This window comes from Megalopta genalis, chromosome 14 (genome assembly GCF_051020955.1).
Source record: "Megalopta genalis isolate 19385.01 chromosome 14, iyMegGena1_principal, whole genome shotgun sequence".
NCBI lineage: Eukaryota > Metazoa > Arthropoda > Insecta > Hymenoptera > Halictidae > Megalopta > Megalopta genalis.
Window position 1 is genome coordinate 6601145 of NC_135026.1, and position 25064 is coordinate 6626208.

The 25064-nt window shown below is 42.8% G+C and overlaps 1 protein-coding gene and 1 long non-coding RNA gene across 10 annotated transcripts in view; one reads left to right on the forward strand and one right to left on the reverse strand.

The window, feature by feature from the left end:
* The window catches only part of inaE (inactivation no afterpotential E), a 146322-nt gene that overhangs the window by 119727 nt on the left and 1531 nt on the right, over positions 1 to 25064 (forward strand). For 5 of the 9 annotated variants that reach the window (XM_033479631.2, XM_076526322.1, XM_076526323.1 and 2 more), the window contains 7 exons: positions 2368 to 2658; positions 5460 to 5689; positions 5871 to 5894; positions 8634 to 8766; positions 14924 to 15117; positions 22147 to 22491; positions 24654 to 24828. In XM_033479631.2, coding sequence (XP_033335522.2) covers positions 2368 to 2658; positions 5460 to 5689; positions 5871 to 5894; positions 8634 to 8766; positions 14924 to 15117; positions 22147 to 22491; positions 24654 to 24828 — 1392 coding nt within the window. Of the gene's footprint in view, positions 1 to 2367; positions 2659 to 5459; positions 5690 to 5870; positions 5895 to 8633; positions 8767 to 14923; positions 15118 to 20462; positions 20813 to 22146; positions 22492 to 24653; positions 24829 to 25064 lie in introns of those variants that run through there. The other 4 variants (XM_076526329.1, XM_076526327.1, XM_076526324.1 and 1 more) reach the window with 4 other exon arrangements.
* LOC143260543 (uncharacterized) lies at positions 9772 to 20465 on the reverse strand. The gene is made up of 2 exons (XR_013034821.1): positions 15891 to 20465; positions 9772 to 15817 (listed from the first exon to the last, which is right to left on the reverse strand). It is a non-coding gene; the product is annotated as an uncharacterized LOC143260543 (long non-coding RNA).

Here is a 25064-nt window from a genome sequence, read left to right on the forward strand (position 1 = left end):
AATTCCGAGGTCACGTGACACACGATTGGAAGGCAATTCCGAGGTCACGTGACGCACGATTAGAAGGCAATTCCGAGGTCACGTGATACACGAGACATACGATTCGAATGCAATTCCGGGGTCACGTGTGACACATTTCGTAGGCAATTCCGAGATCACGTGACACGATTCGAGGGCAACCGGTAAATGCATACAATTTTTGTCGAAATCAAGATGATTTTTTAAATTCAATTTAACAAGTCTAAACTCTGCATTGCTGCTGGAAAAAAAAGACGAGACGACAAATAATTAATTTCACCCGGTACCATTTTTTAGTGGGTTTAGAGAGGTACCATTTTAAATGTTTTCTCTGACAATTTTGCCGCATTGTCCGACCTTGTTGCTTTATGAAAAAGATCTTGTTAAAACGCAATATTTGTTGCTATGTGCTCAATCGTTGCTTCCGCTAACCTATTCAAAAAGTACCATTTTTAACGACCGGTATTCTAAAATGTACACAATTTTTACCAAAACCCAGCAGACCTTTTTAGTCCAATTTATAGATTCGAACCTATGCAATGCAACTGGGGGAAAAAACGAGTGCAAGCTTGTACCATTTTGGTGAACCATTTCGTTGACTCTTCAATGACAACGGCGACGGATCCCGTGAGCCTGCCGCCCGAAAAATAGAACAACGTGGCTCCGCGAGATTACGTCCGCGGGACCAGTCCTAAATCATCCTGTAAACTTGATGCCAAGTTTATCGTGTGAATATCCCGAGCTGTTTCATATTTACGACCGGCGGCGTGCGTCCGCGTAAGATGGCCTACATACAGCACGCACACTGTAGAGAATGTTTATCGACTCCGAGACGTTTTTATCGAGCTTCGGAACTCTCGCGCTGGCATTCAACGGTCGCGGATATTGTCGGTTTACTTGACACTAAATGGCCCCCTAAATTTTTTCTTATTCGCCGCCGCCCGTTAATTGAGCCCGACGCTTCGAGCTTTCCGCCGCTTTCCACGGGCTGTATGGCCGCGTTGGGAGCCGGTACCTCTTTATCGTCGCATTTCTGGGAATTCGGAGCGCGACTGCACCGCGATTATAATATTAATCATTGACCTTTCAGACATTTTAATTTTTAAGGGGTGATCTGTAAGAACAGAGAATAAGAAAGATTGAAGATGAACAAGTTGGGAGATATTGACATAACCTTCAATTTTTCTATGACCCACCCTATACAGTATACTATACTGTATATAATATACAATACAGACACTGAACATAATATATTTTATACAATATAAATATTGTAGACTATGTACAATAGACTCTGTATATAATATATAATATACAATATACAATAAACAGTATAGAGAAAATGTATCAAATACAATACATACTGTATAGTACAAGAATAATATATAATTATTATAATTATTCAAAATATAAAATGAACAATACACATAGTACACAATATACACTCTACACAACATATCATATACAATACATTCTGTATACATTATAAAATATACAATATACACTGTATACAATATAATAATAATATAAAATATACGCTCTATACAACATATCATATACAATAGACTCTGTATACATTATAAAGTATACAATATAAAATATAATAATATACAATACTGTATACAATAATAATATACAATACATGCTGTTTAAAATATAAAATGTACAATACACAGAGTATACCATATACACTCTATACAACATATCATATACAATAGACTCTATATACATTATAGATATATATATGTCTATATACATATATAGAAAATGTACAATACACGGAGTACACAATATACACTCTATACAACGTATCATATACAATACATTCTGCATACAATATACAGTATAATACGTACAGTTATACAATACACACTATATACAATATAGAATATACACTGATAATAATATAAAATATACAGTACAAACTGTATATAATATGCAATATGCAATGCACACTGTATAAAATATATAATATAGAATGTATATTTATTATACTCGATATACAATATATCATGTACAGTGCACACTGCATACAATATACACTGATAAAAATATACAATGCACACTGATAAAAATATAAAATGTACAATGCACACTGTATACAGTACACAATATGCAATGCACACTGTATAAAATATACAATATACGTTGTATGTTATATACTATATACAGTACATCATATATAATACATTACATACTGTATACAATATACAATACGCAATCACTGTACAAGATATACAATATGCAATACACCCTGTATAAAATATACAACATCCAATACACCATATAAAATATCCAATATGCAATACACACCGCATACAATATACAGTACACACAATTCTGTTGCAGGATCCCACGAGGGGGACCGATCAATTCGGTCTTGCATTGGTCGGCCATTCCTTAGGAGGTGGCACGGCTGCTATCCTCGCGATACTCCTCAGGCAGGAGTATCCGGACCTGATCTGCTTTTCGTTCGCTCCTCCCGGCGGTCTGTTGAGCATGCCCGCGCAGCAATACACGCAGGAATTTATTACATCCGTGGTGGTTGGTAAGGACGTCGTGCCGAGGATAGGGCTCCGGCAAATGGAGAGCTTGAGGGCCGATCTTATCAATGCCATAAAAAGGAGCGTCGACCCCAAGGTACGTGGTATTCCTCGATGCGGGAAACTGGAACACGACGGAACACGGGTTTACTACCAACGAAATTATCAGTGGAATCGCGGTACCTCGCGCAGTCTCTATCAATTTCCGTTGGAATACAGAAGATCGTGTTAACATACCATGCGCGGGAGAGATATTAATAGCGTTTTATACAAATTTATTTTGTTTAAATTGCGTTGTACAGGGTGAGTCACAAATTAGTCCCCACGATTTTTCAGCCCCTTCCGATGCTCTGACAAAAAAATGTTTCGTACCATAGTTAATTGTTGTTTAACCGGCAAGAAATTGCAGTTGTTTAAATTTAAAAACGAACTGACTTTCGATAAAAAAGCAAGGTCACCGTTATATTTTTAAACAAAACTAGGTAACTGTAACGTCATAGCATTGTAGGCGACGTCGAGACGAATTCAACGACCTGTTGCACGATGACCTTCGGATGACATTGCAATCGAATCATGGCAATTTTTCCTTCAATGTCATCCGAAGGTCATCGTGTAGCCGGTCGTCGAATACGTCTCGACATCGCCTACAATACTATCAAGTTAAAATTACCTGGTTTCATTTAAAGATATAACGGTGACCTTGCTTTTTCATCGAAAATCAATAGTTTCTTTAATTAAAACAATTGCAATTTCTTGTCGATTAAATACTAATTAACTTTAATAGGAAACATTTTTTTGTCAGACCATCGGAAGGGACTGAAAAATCATGAGTACTAATTTGTGACTCACCCTGTATATTTGAAAGAATTTTTTCTGTGAAATCCTAACAATCCTCGTTATATACCTGTTATCGAAATCTTAATCGTCAGCTTTGCAACTGTTGAATGTTCTTTTAAAAACGGATTTTTTTCCAAATTTATTAGACGTGAGTAAAGCTTCCGATCTATGACTCGCGGATAGTGTGTTAATTTAATCAACCATTTTAACGGCAGCACCGGCAACAGCGGCAGCACTTTTATGTCCGCGCGATAATTGATACACAGAGAATCCAACAGCGGGCTGGTGTTAATTAGCTTCGTTGGAAAGATGCAGAGTTTAATTACTTCCGTGTCACAGATGTAAAGTTTAATTGCTTCGCGACCGCCCCACGCTTTTTCAATGGAATTTTCGAAATGATCGAGCACTTCGAGATGGATCGCGCTCCGGTGTTTGCTTGCGGCGTCGTTCGCGGAGCGAACACTGAAGAAACTTATGAAAATAAGGGAAATCGGTTCATTCTGTTGAAACTCGGCAGATAATGTTTACTCGGCTTCGTTTTCTGGAAATATTATGCTCGCGAGATGGATTTCTACAGAGCCGAAAAGCAAACCGAACCTAACCTAGACTTAATCGAAACCTTGATAAAGCAGGCAGTTATGTTATCCAGATCTAACCAAGACCTAACTTAGACTTAACCAAGACATCGATAAGGAAGCGACTTCGCAGTAAGAACACGTCCCTCGCGAAATTTCGAGCTACTGAAATTCAAACAATATCCGAGAGACAATTGCTTTTATGCAAAATCAAGCTCTACGCAAGATTTCAGCAAAATTGGGTCACAAATGTTATCAAGGTTACACTATATATTTTCTTTTCAAAATTTTGAACCGTATCTTTCACATCGCTAGAAATCCGAGATATAACCCATATTTAACTCATACCTAACCTGGAACTAATCGGAAACATTCTCAAATTCAAAGTCTTGAAGTTTGCATTGGGTCTGCTTTAGATTTAGGTTAGGTCTGTATTAGATCTCTAACCTCATTCTGCGGATGTGGAAAAAGTGGCCACGATAGATTCCTGCTAGGTAAGAAAAAGGTTATGTCTGAGTCAGCTCTGTTTAAAATAGTAGGGTAAGTGTGGGTATTACTGCGCACGCCCCAAATATTGTGGTGTTTTATAAAAGTTTAAAAATCTAACATTTTATAGTGTGCTATCTTCTAGAAATGAATCTCATCATTATTTATATGTTTAATATTGATAATTTATGACGCGAGAGCACGCTTGATCGTAGAGTGCATATGCCTAATTTATAAAGTGCTCCAGTGAGAATATCTTGATCCTAGGAATTGTAGCTGTGTGTGTGTACATTTAAAAGAAAATAGGAGAAGCACAAAGGAAAGAGAACAAAAAATATCAAACGATATAAAGAAAAGGAAAAATGTAAGGTTATGCTACCCTAAGGAAAACGTGACGTTAGCCTTGGAAGAAATTCGTGACGGAAACTCTATCGCACAAATATCTCGGAAATATAACGTTCCAAAGTAACGTAGTATGTAATCGGAACGTCCGCAGTATTTGACTCGTACTAATAGATACATAACCTCATTAATGTATGCACACGTATAGTTTCTTTGCATTACACTTTTCAATGAAATCTGTGCTTTCAGGGATCCAGTATTTTGAGAAAAGTAAATGTCCAAGTTGAAGAATGATAGGTATAGCTCAAGTTGTCGACTCATTGGCGTAAAAGGTTATATTTTTTCTGTCAAAATTCGCCTTCATTGGGAAACCGCGCTAATATCTCAAAAACTAAGACGTGGTGACAATACGAACAAAATCTGTCCAAAATGGAATTCCTGACAACACATCTCAAGCCCGTAATTTTCCCGAGGAAAGCTACCTCGATATTTTCCCGAGTTTATTGAAAGACCGTGCTCCAGGCTCGGTAGAATTTTGCGGAACGTTACGGGTAGCCATGAAATTCCGGGGCAATCGTGCGATCGCGTATAGGCAGCGATGCTTCAGGAAAGGAGGGCCAGTGATAAACCGTCGTATCAATCGTGGCATTCGTTACAGTGGAAAACGATAGCGTGCTCGGTGATGTGTTGCGGTTGCGGTTCCACCCCCACCTCGGCCGCAAATTTGGAGGCTGGCGGATGCATCAGCGAGTACCAGAGGGACAAGGACTTGGCCCGTTCGGAGACCGTGGTGCCGAGCGACTCGAGTATCGCGTTGACATTGCACAGACCCCTGTACCCGCCTGGTCGAATCATACACGTTGTCCGACATCATCCGAACAAGGGAGAGTAAGTTTTGGCATAACATTTGGCCCGCTTCTCTCCGAAGGGAGAGAGAGAAAGAGAGAGAGAGAGAAAGAGGGAGAGAGCCTCTCCTCTCACGGAGTCTCGAGATATGATACCGAGGTCTGGGACAGAAACCGAATCTCCGCCCGGCGTCATTTTAATCGACCATCTTTTCCGTTTCTAGGCAGAAGTATGAGAGCCGCTGGAGGTACGTTTATCGAAAAGTTTGCGTTTTCAGGGCTGCTCTGGGTAATTGCATCTTGAGGATCTGCCCGCATGCCTACCTTGGACTTTGTACTTCTACACTTGTTTCCCTAAAGCGTCTCTGACTCACCGTCTATCCCATGTCGCAGACGACTTGGCTCCCACAGTGATGTCTCTCCCTTCGGTTCGTCGCCAAAGTAACCCGCCCGTTCCACGCCGCGAGACTTGCCTAATTGCTATTACGTCGTTCCATTTCTCTCAATTTTCAACGACGAGGAAACATTGCGTCCCTTGTACGGCGATTACGTCGCCTTTCGCTCAACCTACCACGATTGAAGAGTTCCAGTTACAGACACTGAAAGTATTAACTTTAAACTATTAACTTTCTTTGTTGATTAATGTGATTACGAAACAAGTGTATCAGTATATTTTTTGCACTTTGCATCGGTTCAACAGAGTGCTCGAAGATTGATGTTGGAGCTTGCAATAGAATATTGCTGAGACGATTTGGAACAACTTTTTCCTCAGCGAAAATGTTCTCTGTGGCTCCGTTAACGAGATATTGACGAAAAACGGACACCAATCAGAGAGCGAGCACGGCTGACGGCCCGTTCTCGCGTCCAATGCCGCGGCGCGCCCGCTGTCGCGCGGCAACGCCCCAGCAACTCCGATTGGTCCATGTTTTTCGTCGATAACTCGGTAACGGAGCCTCGTAGAACATTTTCGCTGAGGAAAGAGTTGTTCCAAATTGTCTCAACAATCTCCCATTTCAGTTTGCAACACCAATTACGGAAAACGATTGGACTTTGTCAGTTCTTATCACCGTCAATGGTTACTTTGGCGACGAATCGAACGTGCATGTACGAGTCTAGAGAAGATCATACTCTGTACGATAGGATACGTAGAATTTGATGTTTGATGCACGGAGTAAGTTTCGTAGATCCGATTATCTCCCAATGTCCGGGTACAGTGTTCGATTTACAGGTGATGATGTATAGTTTGCAGGATTTCAACGGCACGTTCATCTTTCTTTAATCATTTACAGAGATTCCCACGTAATGACCTATCGAATGAGAAATCACGAATTCTAGTGTTCGAACGATGTCTGTAGATCGACTAGAACTTAGAAATTCGACTTAGAGAAATATCGACGCTGTTTCTTTTCGCTTTGCATCGCTCGAATACGTATCGGCCGCTGAAAGCTGTTTGATCCTTGTCGTTCGCGATCTTTCCCAGAATAATCGTTTCGAGTTTAAATCGACGCTCGAACAACCGGCGATTTTGTTACTAAATAAGATCGGATCACAGCTCGCCGACGATCAAGCATATTTGAGCGGTTGAGTAGTCGCGGCAATCTCCGGGTGCATAGCATAGAAAATCGAGTTTCCCAACTTCCGGTTCCGCGAATGCCTCCGACTGCATGCTCCCAGCGTTAGCGAGGTTATAGTTGCTCTTAGAAGACAGCCAACGTCGCAGGTAGCAGTGTTCACTGTATTCACGTCGCTTAAATTTCATTGACAGCGATCACGCTGCTCCCAGTACCATCTGCAACGCACCGTCTCATTTGCAACTTTCTACATTTCTACAGTTCCGCGTTTCTACATTCCCACTGTTTCGAGCAAACTTCAAGCCCCGCTCGTAACAAGCTCTCGACAGTTTTGTTAGCTTTCTGCTCTTCGACTACGATCTTTACAAGGAAAAGTCGAAGACTGGATATCCAGGTCAGAATCAATATCATACTGCTCGAATGAAGACACATAAAAGTTCTTATCGATAAGTTGTAACAGATTCTAAGGAGGTTAGCTGGTTTTCTGTTCTTCCACTTTTATCCTATAGGGTTAAAATTCGAATATCTAGAGAAGTTAATATCATTTCACCAAACGGATTCAAACTAACAAAAGTGCTTACTGGAGTATTGTAAACAATTCTGCGTTAACTTGCTACCCTTACACTTCTTTCTTGAACGGGTTAAACATCGCTGACCGAGCTAAATATTCTAGGAATTTTTCCATGTCCCCTAAAATGTATAACAAACAGCTACCTACACACAGTAATGTAATCTTAAAGACATCAAAGGGATACAGCAACATTGTGAACATTGTATGTTTATAAAATTTATATAAAATTTTTTTTATATAGAATTTATTAAAATTTATATATTCGCAATGTTATAAACATTGTAGGTTGTGCTACCGAATATTTACAATGTTATGACATATGTGCCAACAATGTTGCAAACGTTGCATATTGTAAATCATATACAATATCTACAAGGTTGAAAACATTGTACGTTACGTAATTGCATATCCGAGAGTTGCGAGCATAGTACACGCATAAGACATATATCTTCACAACATTGCAAACATTGTATATTGTACAATCACATGTACCAACAATATTGCAACTGTTGTGCGTCGAGCAGTCATTACGCAACAATGTTGCAAATGTTGTGCGTAGCAAAATCATATACAATTATCTATAATGTTGCAAACATTGTGCGTTATAGAATTGCATATCCAAGTGTAGTGAGCACAGTACATGACACATATATATATCTTCACAATGTTGTAAACATTGTCATCAAATCTACCAACAATGTTGCAAATGTAATGCGTTGCACGATCGTATACTACGATGTCGTCTATGTATCTGCTTAACCACTGCTCTCTGCGACGATTACACGGCCACGTGGCGAAGCAACGCGTCAATCGATGTTCCCACTGATCCCTTTGTCGGATTGCAGACAGGTGTTGAAGAAACACGATCCGGTGTACCAAGCACTGTGGGCTGGCCCGTGCGACTTCGACGAGGTGCTGATCAGCCCGGTGATGATACAGGACCACATGCCGGACAACATGCTGAAGGCCCTGCTCAAGGTAAGCCAGGCCGCCACGATACTCGATCAGGTAAAGAGGTCGCAGTTGCCGGTTAGCCGGATGTCCTCGGTAAGGCCCGGTATTTACGAGCTGCTGGATGAGACGACCGACGATCCGGACGTCCCCAAGGACGCTCAGAAGCTACCCGAAAACCGGGTGCAGGGTAACGGACACGCGAACGATCCCGAGCGTGATAGTACGCAAGTTCAAATCGCGACGATCAATGTCCCGGAAACGACCGGCGAGACCATTGTCGTCGATGTCGAGGTATACGAGCGAACGGATACGCAATCTCCAGCCCGTTGACGCGGCATCCTGGGCTCATTGTTGATCCGCCGCCTTTTCTTCGGCCGCGCTTTTTTCTCCGACGATAGACTGCGGATGTTCACATAACCTATACAATGCGACAGCGTGGCCAATGAACTCGGTGGCCACGGTACTTGCAATTAGGAGCCGCAGAGGTTCACCTATGTGACCGTCGAGTTCGTTACCAAGGTCAGTGAACTGAGTCACTTTAATCAAGCCTCTTGGATTTAGTTTCGAGGTTAAACACGTTTTCAATGGGTGTGCATCGTTGTCTTCAACATTGTGTTCCGACGAGATTCTTTTTAACATTGTTGCATTGGACTAAACTGCGAATGTTATACGGTTGTGGAAAAAATGTGTGATCACAGAACAGTAAAGACTTTTTGGGATTTTGGGATACTGTAACAGTGTTTGTGATTTATTGATACTATTTTATATATATATTTTAATTCTTTAGTTCTTTAAGTTTTTTTATATTTTTTAAGTTTAAGATTTTTAAGTTTTTTTAAATTCTGTTTTGTACAATTAATCTAGGTAATTTTTATTTCGCGCGAAGGTCCACAGTCCACGTATGACAAATGTGCTGTGGGATTAGAAGATTCTTTCTAACCTAGATTTATGTTTTAAGGGCAAAAATGTTCTTATTTTAATTGGTAACGGAGATTACTATTTCTGTAGATAATTTCGTGAAGTCTCGTATAATATATATATAATATTATATATAATATCCATGAATATCCAGTTACAAATGTATAAAAAGAAATCAGTGCACTGACAACACATTTGAAGAAATCATTGTCCGTTACTTACAATGCCCCCGAAAAAAACTGTAAACTCACATTCACGTCCGCAGTCTATCAGAGCTCGGCCTCTTCCGACCAAGTTTCAAGATCCGATTTCTACCGATTCACTGCGTCCAGTTTTTGTACAGGATTTTATTCAATGTAACAGTAGTCGTGCTAGTTGTAGCCCGTAGTCACCGTTGAATAGTATGTATAGTGTGTTACGTTTGTATGATCGTTGGCGTTACTTTGATTTTAGTTTAGTTCAGCTTAAACACGGATCACCGACGATAGAACGTCCAACACTAATGCAATACAATGTTTCCACGCCGAGTATCTCTTGCCGAGCATCCGCATTCTATTATGTATTATTTATTTGCTCGGACCTAGGTCGAGTGATCGACACGCATGCTCATCGACACTGCATGAGTTTTAACCGCAACGTATTGCAGATAGAATTAATCGTGTATGTAGCTCCTTCACGTAATTCGATATTGTACTGCTGTTTTCTGTTCTTTTTTATGTTACTCGATCATATTGTTTTCGATTCGGTTAAACTTTTTCTTGGGGGTTTCTATTTATTTCACTTCCCAGTGTTCGTTCCAAAAGATTTCGTCGAGAAAAGACCAATAATCGAAGTCCCGAATCTAGGAATTTAATTAAAATAAGTCCTGAATTCATTTTTATGGCGTTTTTGACGCCATATTGATGCGTACTCGGTCCACGGACGTAATTTAATTAGCGACGCCGCTAGATGGCGACACGCGTAGAGTAGAACCGCTAATAAGCTACAACCTTGACATAACCTGTCAAAAACGTTGGAAACCTTTCAACAAATGAATTTAGAACTCATTTTAATCAAATACTTAGATTCAGGAGTTCGATTTGCGGACTTTTCTCGACAAAATCTATTGGAATGTACACCGGAAAGTCAAAGAAACATAAACCCCCAAGGAAAAGTTTAGCCTTCGATCCTCTAAAAGGATATCTCTCTCTTCTCTCTTCTTTCGTTTTCGTACGAAATTGACTGCATCCAAAACGACTGAAGCAATCTGTCTCTACGTTGAATGAACAGACGGTGCTCGTGTTTAGTTTCCGCGTGTAATCGAGCATTAAATAGATCCACCATCGCTTGTAACTGTAACTCGTGCGTGGATTTGTAACATATAGCTCTACCCATACTTATACGTGTACACATTTCGATACCTGTAACTAACTACTAGTGGTCGTTTTGATTGCACCGTGATTACTCCGATTCTGTATAATTTTCCATGTACGCTACTTCGATCAATATACTTTCTACCATGATGAACGTTGTTGTTTATTTCGCAGGTTTCGCTTCCTAACTCTGTGCTTCAAGCGTTCAATAAACATTAAACGATCGATTACAGTAGTTCGAGTTTTATTCGTTTTGTTGTTCAGACACCGCTTTCGTTGTACCCATTCTTGTTATACAGGGTGTTCGAGTGTCGATGGAACGTACCAGTAGATTGTAGCCAATTTATGCAACGCAAAACTTGTCTGCATCAATTGCAAGATACCGCTTCTTCATTTATTTTTGTTCTCGACAATCTTTAAATTATAAATATTTGAAAATTCTTTAAATGTTTCTACTATCTACAAATATTTTCCCACAAATGCTTAAACTCGGCAGATTATCTGTGAGTGAAAACAATGTCGCAAGAACTATAGGATTACGCACGCGTAATTAAACAATAAAGTTGACCCACTTACAAGCCGAATTATCAGAGAATGCGGTGTGATTAACGGTTTAATGAACTCTAATGGGATTCCCGGTCCACTCGAAACCAGCCAGAGGCCATAATGTCAAAGCGATGAAATCTCGGTTTGTCTCCTGTGCCCGCGCATTTCCGGTTCCCATTTAGCGCGCCACTGTTCATAAAGATTGCTGCACAGGCGTGATCCATTAAGGATGAAACAACACCTTCAAATCTCCGATTATGTCCTTCCTACCAGGACTCGCGTTTTCACTCATAGAACGTTTAAGACACCCTGTATAAAATATTCTTGGACAGAATGTCCCCGTTGCAACTCGGAAAGAAAGATTCCTCGGGTGATTTGAAGTAACTTCTTCTCCTTCGCAGAAATGTTCTCCGTTGCTTCGTTTACGAGTTATTGACGAAAAAGGCGGACCAATCAGAGAGCGCGTACAACTAGCGCGGTCCTGCGTGATAGCGAACGCGGCGCGCCATTGACCGCGTAGGCGGAGCACCAACCGTTCCCGCGTTACGATTGGTCCGCGTTCTTCGCTAATAACTCGTTAACGAAGCCACGGAGAACATTTTCGCTGAGGAAAAAGTTTCTTCGAATCATCTCACGAGTCATCTTTTCCCCTCTGCCAGACTATAACAGAAATTCTGGGACATTCTGTACAGTCGTTCTCTATAGTCTCGTCACTCGTCTGCGAATATTCACTAGAAATTTTTCACACAAGCATTCTGACAAAAAATTGTCTAACAGAAAATCTTTAGCTTATTCTAACGTCTTCAAAATTTTGCACGATTCGTTGCCATCGTAAAAATCGCAGCCTAATCAGAATCTCTTGAGCCTATAGAGTGCGAAATACGTAGTCAATAGACACGCAAGAAACGCAGTTACATTGCCGCTTATGTTTGTATTGTGATTTCATTAATTCGTTGATTGATTTCAGCTTTCCGTCGGTTTTCATCCTAATTTCGATGCTGTTTTTTAGATCACGCTAATGCATCGACAACGAAGCGGAGAGAGAACGGCTGTTTCTGCTTCCGCTTTTGCATGCGAGTCAGACATCGCACATATTGCACCCTTGCGATTAGGGTAGCCCGGCGTATTTAGAAAATCTTATTATGTAGGAATGCTGCGATTGAATGCTCCCCCGTGTAGGTATTAAGTAACGGAACTTTAGACATCTGTTTCGAACGACTTAGTGTTTTAGCTGGCAACGGACTCCGGAAAGGAGAGTTGAACCACCACACGCGGAGGCAATTAAGAGTGCTATCGAACGGTAGGCGTTAAAAATTCACACGCCTCAGGAGTCCGGACACCGTTTAGAAATTTTCTTTAATTGCCCGACACTGCTGTGATTCACCCCGATTGCCTATCTTTGTAGTTTAGATCTATATATCTATCTGTTGCACGGAAAAATTCCTGGAGCAATTCGAAGTCACTTCTTCCTTAGCGAAAATATTCTCCGCCTCTTCCGTCACGAGCTATTAGCGAAAAACACGGGTCAATCAGAGTGCGAGTACAACAGGCGCGGGCTCGCGACCGCGATGCGCCATTGCTCGCGTAGGCGGAGCGTCAACAACTGTTCTCGGTCTATGATTGATCCACGTTTTTCGTTAATAACTCGTTAACGAAACCACGTAGAAGATTTTCGCTAAGGAAAAAGTTACTTCAAATCATCTCAAGATTCCTTTCGGAGTGCAACGGGACTTTTAGGACATCCTGTAGATTGGATTGCAATCTATGAAATAACAATCTATATTTTACAGATTAAGAAAACATTTTGTCCTGAATTAATCATGCATTTCTAGAACGTTTTACGATTGCATTATACAGCATGACCGTGTAAATTTAAAAATTATCTGATCCAACAGGATGGTAGAGATAATTATGGCTTCGCGAGTATTGCCATTCTTTGTCAAATTCCATTGAATAAGCTAAGACTATTTTGTTTCGTCCAGATCAAGAACAACAGGTCAAATAAAAAACTCAAGGCTCCGCTATTTTTACGAATAAAAAACATATACAATTGCTAAGTAATTATCTAATTAAGGGTAAGAAAACATTAATATCGATTCTATTTCCTACGTTGCAATCCAATTTTGACGAGCTCTCCGTTAGACTAGGCATTAACCCACGGAAAGCGGACAGAGACGACCGCATGCAAGGCGAACGCCGGGTCAGTTCTGGCCCATAGTAAACTTCTACGTTTTACCGCATCGTAACAGAAACTTCTGCATGGGAATGTTAGTCGTTACTTATCTAGTTTCTTACCTCTCTTCGAAAATGGGAATGATTAATAATTTCAGAGGACAGGAAACGTGTTCGCGAATTCCGAAATCGATTCTCGAGCGTCCTATGACCCGGTGTTTGCTATTGGAGGGTTAACAGTGTGCAGGTTGGCTCGATCACTTCGGCGAACTGGAATGTCCCCGTTGTTTTGTCATCGTTCTGTCTGAGAATTTTTCGAAATGCCAAGGCCGCTTCTATTTTCTATAATGACCTACAACAGAGAATCACAAAGTTCAATAACAAAACAAAAAGGTTATCTTTATTTCAAGAATTCTGTATTCCTAGCGATGATTATGATTGAAATTTTTTTTTGTGATAGAGAGGTGCCTATTTTGAACGATCAATCACTATGACAAAGTTCTATCATTTTCTACTAGACCCAACACCCTGTAGATTTACAAAGTCTACAGAATGTCACAAAATACATATTATACCCGGAAAGAAGTGATTCCTTAGGTGATTTGGAGTAACTTTTTCCTTGGCGAAAATGTTCTACGTGGCTTCGTTAACGAGTTATTTACGAAAAATACGGACCAATCGGAGAGGGAGCGCGCCCTTGCGTCCAATGCCGCGTCGCGCTCGCTGTCGCGCAGGACCGCCCCTGCCTGCCTGATTGGTCTGTGTTTTTCATCATCAATAACTCGCTAACGAAGGCACGGAGAATATTTTCGCTAAGGAAAAAGTTACTTCAAATCACCTGAGGAATCACTCCTTTCAATCGGTAACAGTTTTGGGACGCTTTCTATTTATTATACAAATCAGTGAAGACTTGACCCTGCGTTCTAATTAAGTAACTGTTCTGTCATCCGAACACCGATTAGTTCTTCTGCATTAGAAGAGCGCCTGCATGCTATAAAACTTGTCGACACGCAATAACGGAGGCATTGTAGATCAGACCGATGCTCGCGCCGGCCTGCGTACCCGCGAAGTACATGTTCGAATGAAGTAAAACGAAGTGTACAAAGAGCTGGCGAACGATGTCCCTTCGAATCGTGGCTAATCAACGAGCCTTACGAGAGGATGTATGGCTGAGGGTGTGTGGTGTGGATTAGGTGTCAGCGTGCAGAGATCGGGGCGCCGCGGAGGCCGGTGCAGCAACGCATGCAACGGTTGCAACGGACCCAGGGACCCAACGGAGGCCCGATCAACGACACGTCGTACTCCACCATCAAAGTACACTGGCCACCTTGCATAGCCGCGACGCCGACCTCAATGCCACCACACACTCTTCTCGCCACGACACAAGGTACAGAAGACGTCTTCAGGCTTCTCGGTGTCTTTTCCGCAAAGAGTTGACGCACGCGCCAGTGCTATCGTTCACCAAAATGCTATTCTGACGATGTTCTTCGTTTCGCCACGAGGTGTCGTCACCTTTCGACTCGCTCCAATTTTAAATAGTCGTAGCGCTGCGGCGGCTTCCTCTTACGCTCGCCAGCAGATGGCGCTTCATCGCTGCTACCCGATGAGTCACCGACCTGCTCCTTACGATGTCCCATAAGACTGCGTTTGTTATAGACACTGATGAGTCATCCAGCAGGCCCAAGATGCTCCATTTCTTTTCCTTCGTCATTTGCAGAGCAGCCAATGTGTGAATTGTACTTAGTGCAGTCGTCATTTGAGCAAAGATTAGTAAAAATTGGGAAACAGAATTCTTGCATTCTTAGTTTCTCAGATAATCAGGTTTCACCGACTGCTTCTAAGTGGCAGTACAAGTATTTATGGAAAGACTGACAACACAGGAGTCGCTTATACAATGCTGCAGATGTCCGCAGTTCTCTCGAGAAAAATTTTATTCTGCACTCTCGGTTATTTGCACTTTACGGTTATTTGCCCTCTTCGTTGCATTCTGCGTGAATGAGATTAATCCCGCGACGAACAAAATTACAAAAATCAGTTCAGATTTGTTTGCACTTTCTCTGCAATCTATTCGGATTATTCGTTGAAACCTAAAAAAATGAGTGAGAATAATTAAACCAAAGATTGAAGAATTACACTGAACGAAATACAATTTTTGCATACATGTAATAAACACTGGGTGTATCACTTAATCTTCCGCGGTCTGCTGATGTTAGCTGGAGTGATAAGTGTCCTCTGTTTCTCTACTTCAAGTTCCTTGTTGACTGAACAATTGTGTTCCACCCCGCGCGTCTGGTGTCTCGCAATTATTAGAGAACAGAATTACGGGACGTGAGACACTTTCACAGGAGGCAATGATTGGAAACGATGAAATCAAATTTTGTTCATGGATCACAATAAAATGAAGTATTCGCATGGTATTATAGAACGTAAGATAATTTTACATGGTAAAATGATTAAAATCTAATTTTGTTCGGTGCATACAGAAGTGTCAAAATTCTCGCGTCACGCCCGAAAAGATTCTACGGGTGATTTGAAGTAACTTTTCCCTCGGCGAAACTATTGGCCGAGGCTTTGCTAACGAGCAATTAACGAAAAACAAACGCTCCGCCCCCGCGGCGGCAAGTGCGACGCGTCATTGGCCGCGAGGGCGTGGCGCCAGCAGTGCTCGCCCTCTGATTGGTCCGTACTATATCTCTTCAATATCTCGTTAACGAAGCCGCGAGGAATATTTCCGCGTAGGAAAAAGATTCTTCGAATTACCTGAGAAAAATCACCCCGTCACCACTTTCCGGATTTAATGGCAGTTCTGGGTCGTTGTGCAGAATAAAATTAAGTGTTCGAAAGAAAGCTCGGCAGCCTCTGATTGCCTATTTCTTTGAATGCACTCGAAAGCGGGAATCTCTTGCCGGGGAACTGTTCCGTGGATGTTAATTCAGCAGACATCTCGACGAGGGGGAACGGTCGAATTAAACTTCGACCGAACGGCAAAGCGAAGAGAGTAGCTTGGAAAGAACAATATCACTGGTGCGAGGTCGCTGTAGACGAGTCTCTCTTGGAAATTATTTTATACCGGGCCGAGGTGCTTTTGTTATTAATCCTCTTTCCGTAAGATCCTTAATAAAGCTCGCACCTGAAGAAACAGTCGCATCAAACACTCGCGAGCATTGAAATTATACGATCTCATTATCCATGCACTTTTGGCATAATTGAAGCAGAGGCTCCCGTAGACGGCTTCCCAAAAGCAATATGAAAGCATCGATGTCTATATAATATCCAAGAGATCAATATCATCGGAATCCTGAAGCAGAGCTCGTCGCAGAACGTCGCGGCAATTAGGCACGTTACGGACAGGTCTACAGCGACCGGCGAACTCCGAGAGATAAATCATTTCTGTCATCGTCACCATTGCAGCCCATTCTCGCCACCTTCGTTCGCATTCGATCTAACGCACTCGCGGTCACGGTATTTAGTCGTATCGCTCACCTCCATTCACCAACGAACCCGAGATCACGCGGGAAGTACGTATCCACGCAAATGGACATACCGTAGAGATTAGTGGTATCGGATCGGTCCGAGTGACGATGTTGCCAACGATCGGCTCCGTACGATCACCGTGATGCGATTAGATCGATCGTCCAGTCGGTTGAAACAGCGACGAGCATTATTTCGGCGTGATCCATCCGTATCTGGGACGGATCGATCTAATCGAGTAACGAGAAGTCGGAGCACTGTTAAATTTCGACGGGGTCGCTGGTTACTCATCACTGGATTTGGGAATGGTATTCACGATCGATCATGCATGTGCACCTCGCATCATTCTACGTTTTACGCTCTTTAGACGCGCCATTCTGCAATGATTCTTGCCGGATGCGATTTAGGTTTCTGCCGTTAACGTGTTAACCGAGGAAGACCCCGTAGTTCTTTGTTCCCCTTCGACGATCGCTTGCACCCACTGTGACGTTCGAATAATAACTGGACTGCGGATTTTATGTGTTTCGTTGTCTCAGACCGAAATGAATGAAACAAACAGCGACACAATAACACTGTCCTGTGTCAGAACTAACGCAGACATAACCTAAACTTAATTCACACGTAATTGAATAAAGTCGCCATGATACAATCGCTTTTGTTACGCACCTAACCAAAAAGTTGTTCAGAACGTCGAGCTGCATATTTAAATGTCGTTCAACCATTTGTTTTCCATTGTTTTGAGACAGTTTCAACAAGTTGAAGCGAACACAACGGTCCACAAATACAACATAAACTTTTCCCGAGCTTGGTCTTATGCCTGGGTTCGTTCTAGGTTATGTTTGGGTTCGAACCTAATTCACTGGCGTCTCATTCCCAGCTTATTAAAATTGTCGAAACTGACTACAACTTTTACGGCCACTTTCAACCTCGCATAAAGCTCCGCAGTCCTCTCTAAAACAGTGCAAGTTGGCTCGTGTCTTGGATTCATCGACGGTCGACAAATCAGTTAACAGGTTAATAATCCGCACACTCCTCCCGAACGACTCTCAGCAAAGGTAAAACTAGTTACCGTTATCCAGTACGCAGTCCTTTCATCCCGTAAAATTGCAAAAAAGAATTTAGCAGCGCGGGATCAACTCGAGCGTATCAGTCCGGTCCGCTTTGTAGCGTAAATTATGGCGGCGTTGCCTCGCCGGCCGCGTGTTACGTAATCCGTTTTTGGAGACTTCAACCGTGCCGCGAACGAACGAGTCGTTACCCGGCGTGCACTTTTAACCGAGCTGCCTCGGCGGGTCCGCGATTCGCGTGAAATATTCAGCGGACGTTCGCCGGGAGGCCTTGTCCAATAATGGGGATGAAGAATGCACGATCGTCGGATCGAAACGCGACCCCGGAGCCCGTTCTTCTTGTCGAGAATGCCGCCCGCGGGATATACGGATTGGCTCTCAGCGGAATTGCCTCGTGAAAACGTGAAGAACAACGGTCCCCGCGATTGTCCCCGGCCCTCCCAAAAAACGAACGCGTAACCTACTCTCGGCCGCCCCTCTTTGTCGTCCACCGAACGGAAATTTTCATTCGAGACGAATCGATCGTTCAAGGCCACTGGCGGAGACCCACAGCATGCCTTCATGGTCCAACGTGTCCGAGAAGTGGTCTTGAAACGTCGACCGAATTCCGGTTGGAAATGATTCGGTACAATTGAATTCTTCTGTGCACACTCGCGGCGCGCCGTGTTCCCTCTCTATGGACGCGCGTCCCGGTCCCGGGGCCGGTAACGCGATTACGGAGCGCCGTCGGCGCCTTGGCTCCCCCGTTCCTACGCTCCCAAGGCGGAATTTCCTACGAGAATCAATATTTTTTTATTGCTATCGGGAAAACCAACGCCATGTCTGTCCATTGTTCGCCGCGGGGACAATATGCCGGATGACGACGACGCGATTATAAGCGCGATTACAGGGAGGGATATTGTACGTAAATCGCTACGCCTCTTTGTTTAATCCGTCTGCCAGCTGATTTTTCGAGGAACGTAGCTGCCCGCTCCTCTCTCATGCCGCAGACCAGTGAACAGTTATTTCGTTTTACGAAGAAATAAAGCCATTCGACGGTGCGCAATGTGCAACGTCGAAACGGCTGCATTGTCAATTACGCTCTGAATCAGTCGTCCAATCAGGGATCGAAAGAGTTACGGGTATGTTTTCATGTGAAACATTCGGATGCTGCGAACTTTGCGATTTACTGTACGTGTTCAGGATAATTGAAACCTAAAAATTTGTATAAGATATTTTGCAAGATCCCGTTAAATTACAATCAATGCTACTGATGCATATGATATTTTTTGGTCTGCAATCGTCTCCTACTTACTCTATGGAATTATAACAAATTACAACAAGTTACAAGTACAATCATGACCACTCAGTGAAGATCTTCCCCTTGTCAGCCATCAATGAAATAGACAAATTATTGTCTTATATTATTATCCTTATATATTTGAAAATATAATATAAACACTTTCTGATGGAATAACTTTTCTGCCAAATCTTTGGACTTCATTTGGCATACACCCCAATTTCAACTTCATTTGGCACAAGTCACCGGACACTTATCATTCTCCACCACGCCACAAGTACCAGATGATAGACGGAAATGAATGCAATGATTACATAGGTATTAGTGCACGTCGAATGTCGTGACATTATTATTATTATTGTAATCGGATTTATTCGGATCATATGCAGAGCCCATCAGATTGTTGCTTAATAAAATTTTGACAACAAATGAGCGACGATTGACGTTTTCTAAGATTCCTAAGGGAAGTGTCCTCGACACAGCGCACAGCAAGGTCAAGGCCCAAGGAAGATAGCTCCCCTATAGTAAATATTTAACATATTCGTTCGTCGAAGTTCGGCCAAGAGTATGTACCGAGTCCGGCTCGTTTCGATCCCCGAATTGGACGCCATTGTCCGCCAGTAACATCGTGCTCGGCGAGCAATCGATATTAGGAAACCGCACAATCGGATGTAGAAGTAAACCGCTAAATCAGTTCCATCAGCGCCATACCACTTTATATTCCTAAATCGGCGACTATCATTCAATCATCCGCTAATCGAGTACCGCGAAATAGCGATACGCGGTGTGGCGACACCAGTTGTCGATGAAAGTCGAGCGGCATTCGCCGGATCGATTAAACGCGGGCCTAACGACCGACTGGTCAATTCGGCGAGGCACGATTTACATGGAAACACGCGTGTATGGATATGCCAGGTTGTAACGACGCTGGGTCCGGCGAAGCCGCAGAGGCTGGCTTCCGGTCACGCATCGTCCACGGAGGCGTCGGAGGCGCGCGAGGTCGTCGAGATCCAGGAGATGGAGATCGAACAGGAAATGAGAGCGTTGCTGTCCTCGTCCAGCCCGGTGAAATCGCATCCGAGCAATCTGGCCGGCACGCCGCCCCACAGACTCTGCCTGGAGACTAGCTTCACGTCCCTCCAGAGCCCCTCGGAGTTCCCTCAGGCTGGCCGGGAGCTCAGCGTCGACTCAAGGGGGATCCCGTGGGAATACGTCAGCCTGGCCAGCGAGTTGCTCAACACGCCGAGAGCCGAGGAATGCAAACTGTAAGAATAGCACTTTTACGACCGAACCATCTCGTCTGCGTTGTTCCCGTACCCGGGGGGCTGACCACCGAAGATATACTAGGATACCTAGGATTAACTTTGATCTGAAGAGCTAGGAGAGCTAGGATCCGTCGTGATTAGGCGGTCCTCGGGACCGTGGATGCCAGCCGGGCTAAATTCAGACGGTCTTCGTACGCTGTCACGGGCTCCCATCACACGATAATCTCATCGGATTTGCGTCACGCTCTCGTTCACATTCGCTTGTTTCACGACTCGCAGTATTCACCGCTTAAACAGCCGCGCGCACGAACGATCATTATTGCACCGAAGTCTCCGAGTAACAGGCGGTCCTTGAAGGAACGTCGTTCACAAGGGGATCCGCTGCCCCTGAGGGCTGCAGCCGTTTCTACGCGGCCCTCGTCGCGCCGAATCTATACCCGAAGTCCATTCGAAGAGCACCGAGAGCCGGCAACGAGGAAAGCGATTAGTAATTATGCGTGAAAGGTTACAACTCGCCGACTTCCATAGAGCAAATCGTATGTCGTACAGCGACCGTAAATCTGACCGACCCATCAACGTGACAAAAATGAAACAAAGGATAATCTACGATCGTGACGCGACCATAAGATGTGTTTTGTTTGTTTCTTGTCGCGTTGGCCGGTCGGTTGGACGACAACTAATCAGGACACAGAGCGTAACAGTTATATATGTATATATGTATATCGTAAAGGTTAACCTACTAAACAACTTTTGCTTATACGTAGAACCGCCACTCGGGCTTGATCCCCGAGATATATTCAGGGACACTGTGGCTACACAACTACTCTAAATATTGAGTGTTGAAACAAATATAGCAGACCTAATCCAGACCTAATCCAGGTTAAGCCAGATCCAGCTCAGACTCGACAACTATGAGCGAACGTTATAAACATACGTCTGGGTTAGGTCGAGGTTAGAAAAGTGATGATGACAACATATTAAGAAATCATCTCAATCGCTGAGGTATAACCTTTCACGTACAATTACGAACTACTTCTAAGTCTAGTAAATCTCCACGTTAATCGGGGTCTCGCTTAATTGCCTCGACTCGTTGCAGCGAGAGTCCCCCACCGAGAAATCGCTGCAGCTATTGCCAATGCCACGGGGTCCTTCAAGGACGAGCGCGATCCACTTCGACCCTTTCCGTCCGAGAAGATCGGTAGCCTAAGAGGAGCATTCCGTTTAACGTGTACAGTCTTCTGCCACTGTTCTCTTCGAAGCTGAATGTCGCTCTTCGGCTGATGTTCCAGTGGTGGAGTGGGAACGATTATGTGAAAGGTTGTTGTCGCACATAGGTCGAACCGTCGGAGCGACTGGGATGATGCCTCTCGAACAGCGCCGCTGGCGACGCCGGAAACCCTTTCGGAAGCATCGAGTAACCCTCCATCACCGGTGCCACCACCGAGGCCGATGAGGCGCACCCCGAAAATATCGGGAAACTTGTCAACGGCGGCGGACGACTTGAAGAACAACCTTCACTTCGCCATGCTCTCGGCGAAGAACTACTTCCTGAGGGAGGGGAACAACGGCAGTAACACCAGCAGCGGGAATAGCGAGGCGAGCTACGAGAGCGCCAGGAGCTTGACCGCTGGTCTTCCGCCGCCAGTGCCGAGGAGACGGGACTCTGTCACCGTCAGAAGGTACAATTCAATTAACAAGAAATTTTGGCAACGCTTCGAGTGACCGCTACAACGTATAACATAGAAACCGTGGGCGCAATGCATGATTTTTGTTTACAAAAGTTATTCACAATGAGCTATAGGATCCGTTAAGAGATAGTCCAATCTTCGCCAGGTCCAAATTAGGCTACCCTTCCCAGTTTATGACAGCTTGCATTATTCGTAGATTAATTGGATAGGTGTCGAAACTTTGTACCTATTAATTATTAATATATTAATGTAACTAGCTTAACCCCTTAACTTGTACGCTCGAGTTAATTCGAGCGCGCTAAACAGGCCAAACTGTGCACACTCGAGATAATTCGAGCGGCGTTGTATTTTATGCTGCTATAATTTTTCACACTCGAATATAATCGAGAACTGAAAATAACAATGTGAAAGCAAAGAAAAAAAATCGTTTTATTGATATTTATCATTTACATGGGATTGTAAGCTATAACAATTATTTATTCAAGAATAAAATATGACATAAAAAATATTACATTAAAAAGATTGATTTTTTTGGCCGGTTTAAAAAAAACAATTGTGCGTTAAGGGGTTAAGTATATCAATTTACAAAAATAACACGTCCATGATCTCATGTTATACAGGCTGTTCCACAATTATTTTAACAGCCGAAAATGAGGGGTAGCTGAGGTCATTTGAAGTAACTTTTTCCTTTGCGAAAATGCAATCTGCGGTTTTCTTTACGAGTTATTAACGGAAAACACTGACCAATGAGAGGTGACGGCACGAAGTTCGAGAGCCCGCAGCCCGAGGCTTTGACAGATGGTCGGGACGAACTCGAGCCGCGTTCGAAGTATTGAACAAATCACGAAGCGAGAACTTTCCGGATTTTTTTTTACTACGTAACAGTGATATTTTTAAGAAATACGCTGTTCACCTTTACTTTAGAACGTCTGAAGAATATTTACTAATTTTTCGGACCCGAAATAGTAAGTAATTTAACCGTGACGGCCATTTTAATTTTCTAGTGTGCATGACACCTTGTGTGTAACATATGAAATTTTTAAGCAAGGTGTACAGTGAAGATTAACAAAGTACGTAAATGATATTTTAATTTAAATAATTCCGTGTCCGAACACAGTTCAACGAATGATTCGCAAAGCTAATTTAATAAATAATAATCGTGTCAAAGGACGTAAGGGATATGTTTGTTAGAGAAATATGAAGAATATTATCAATAAGATACTCACCCATTTAGTTGTAAAATCCACTTCATGTATCCGACGGCGACGAACAGAAGGATGTCTCCGGGCAGGTTATGTCAAGGCAGTTATGTCAAGGCGATGTCAATGCGATGTCAAGGCTATATCAAGGCTATGTCAAGGTTACGTCAAGGCTATGTCAAGGTCAACAAATTTCTCTAACAGACATATCCCTTACGTCCTTTAACACGATTATTATTTATTAAATTAGCTTTGCGAATCATTCGTTGAACTGTGTTCGGACACGGAATTATTTAAATTAAAATATCATTTACGTACTTTGGTAATCTTCACTGTACACCTTGCTTAAAAATTTCATATGTTACACACAAGGTGTCATGCACACTAGTAAATTAAAACGGCCGTCACGGTTAAATTACTTACTATTTCGTGTCCGAAAAATTAGTAAATATTCTTCAGACGCTCTAAAGTAAAGGTGAACAACGTTTTTCTTAAAAATATCACTGTTACGTAGTAAAAAAAATCCGGAAAATTCTTGCTTCGTGATTTGTTCAATACTTCGAACGCGGCTCGAATCTGTCCCGACCATCTGTCAAAGCCTCGTGCTGCGGGCTCTCGAACTTCGCACCGTCACCTCTCATTGGTTGGTGTTTTCCGTTAATAACTCATAAACAAAGCCGCAGATTGCATTTTCGCAAAGGAAAAAGTTACTTCAAATGACCTCAGTTACCCCTCATTTTCGGCTGTTGAAATAATTGTGGAACACCCTGTATACTGTAAACTGTACAAAAGCACTTGGTGCAAAAACAGGATAAGTCCTTCTGTTGAGTGTCAGCCTTTTTACACTGTCTTAAATCGTAAACTATGTTCAATATTATAATGACCTAGCAGTAAGCAGCTATTTGAACTGTTTCCAATTATAAGATTGAGCTTCAGCTGTGTGGAACATTGCAGAGAGCAGAGAGTCTGTACAGCTGCCTGCTGCAGGGACGACTTATCCGAAAATTCTTCGCCCCACACCTCTTCTCATTCTTCTGGAGCGTCACACGTCTCGGGCAGGGCACAACAAGGCTACGTCGAAGAGGAGAATGATACGAACGGTTCCAGTTTGGACTTTTATGAAGCCAAGGTACAATGCTTGCTTCGCATAAGTAGGAAAACGCAAACATAACTTTCTGCAGGAGCTAAATGCTCGGAGCTTGCTCCAGGAACCTCATCTCAGCGTTCTTCAAAATGGCGGATGAACCCCTGTGTAGGCACTAATGATGTACAAACGATTTTAGAAGTGTCAATCTAGGTGCTCACACAAGGGTTGTACATAATTCGATGCATGTTAACAATGTTGTTTTACAATTGTATACAAAG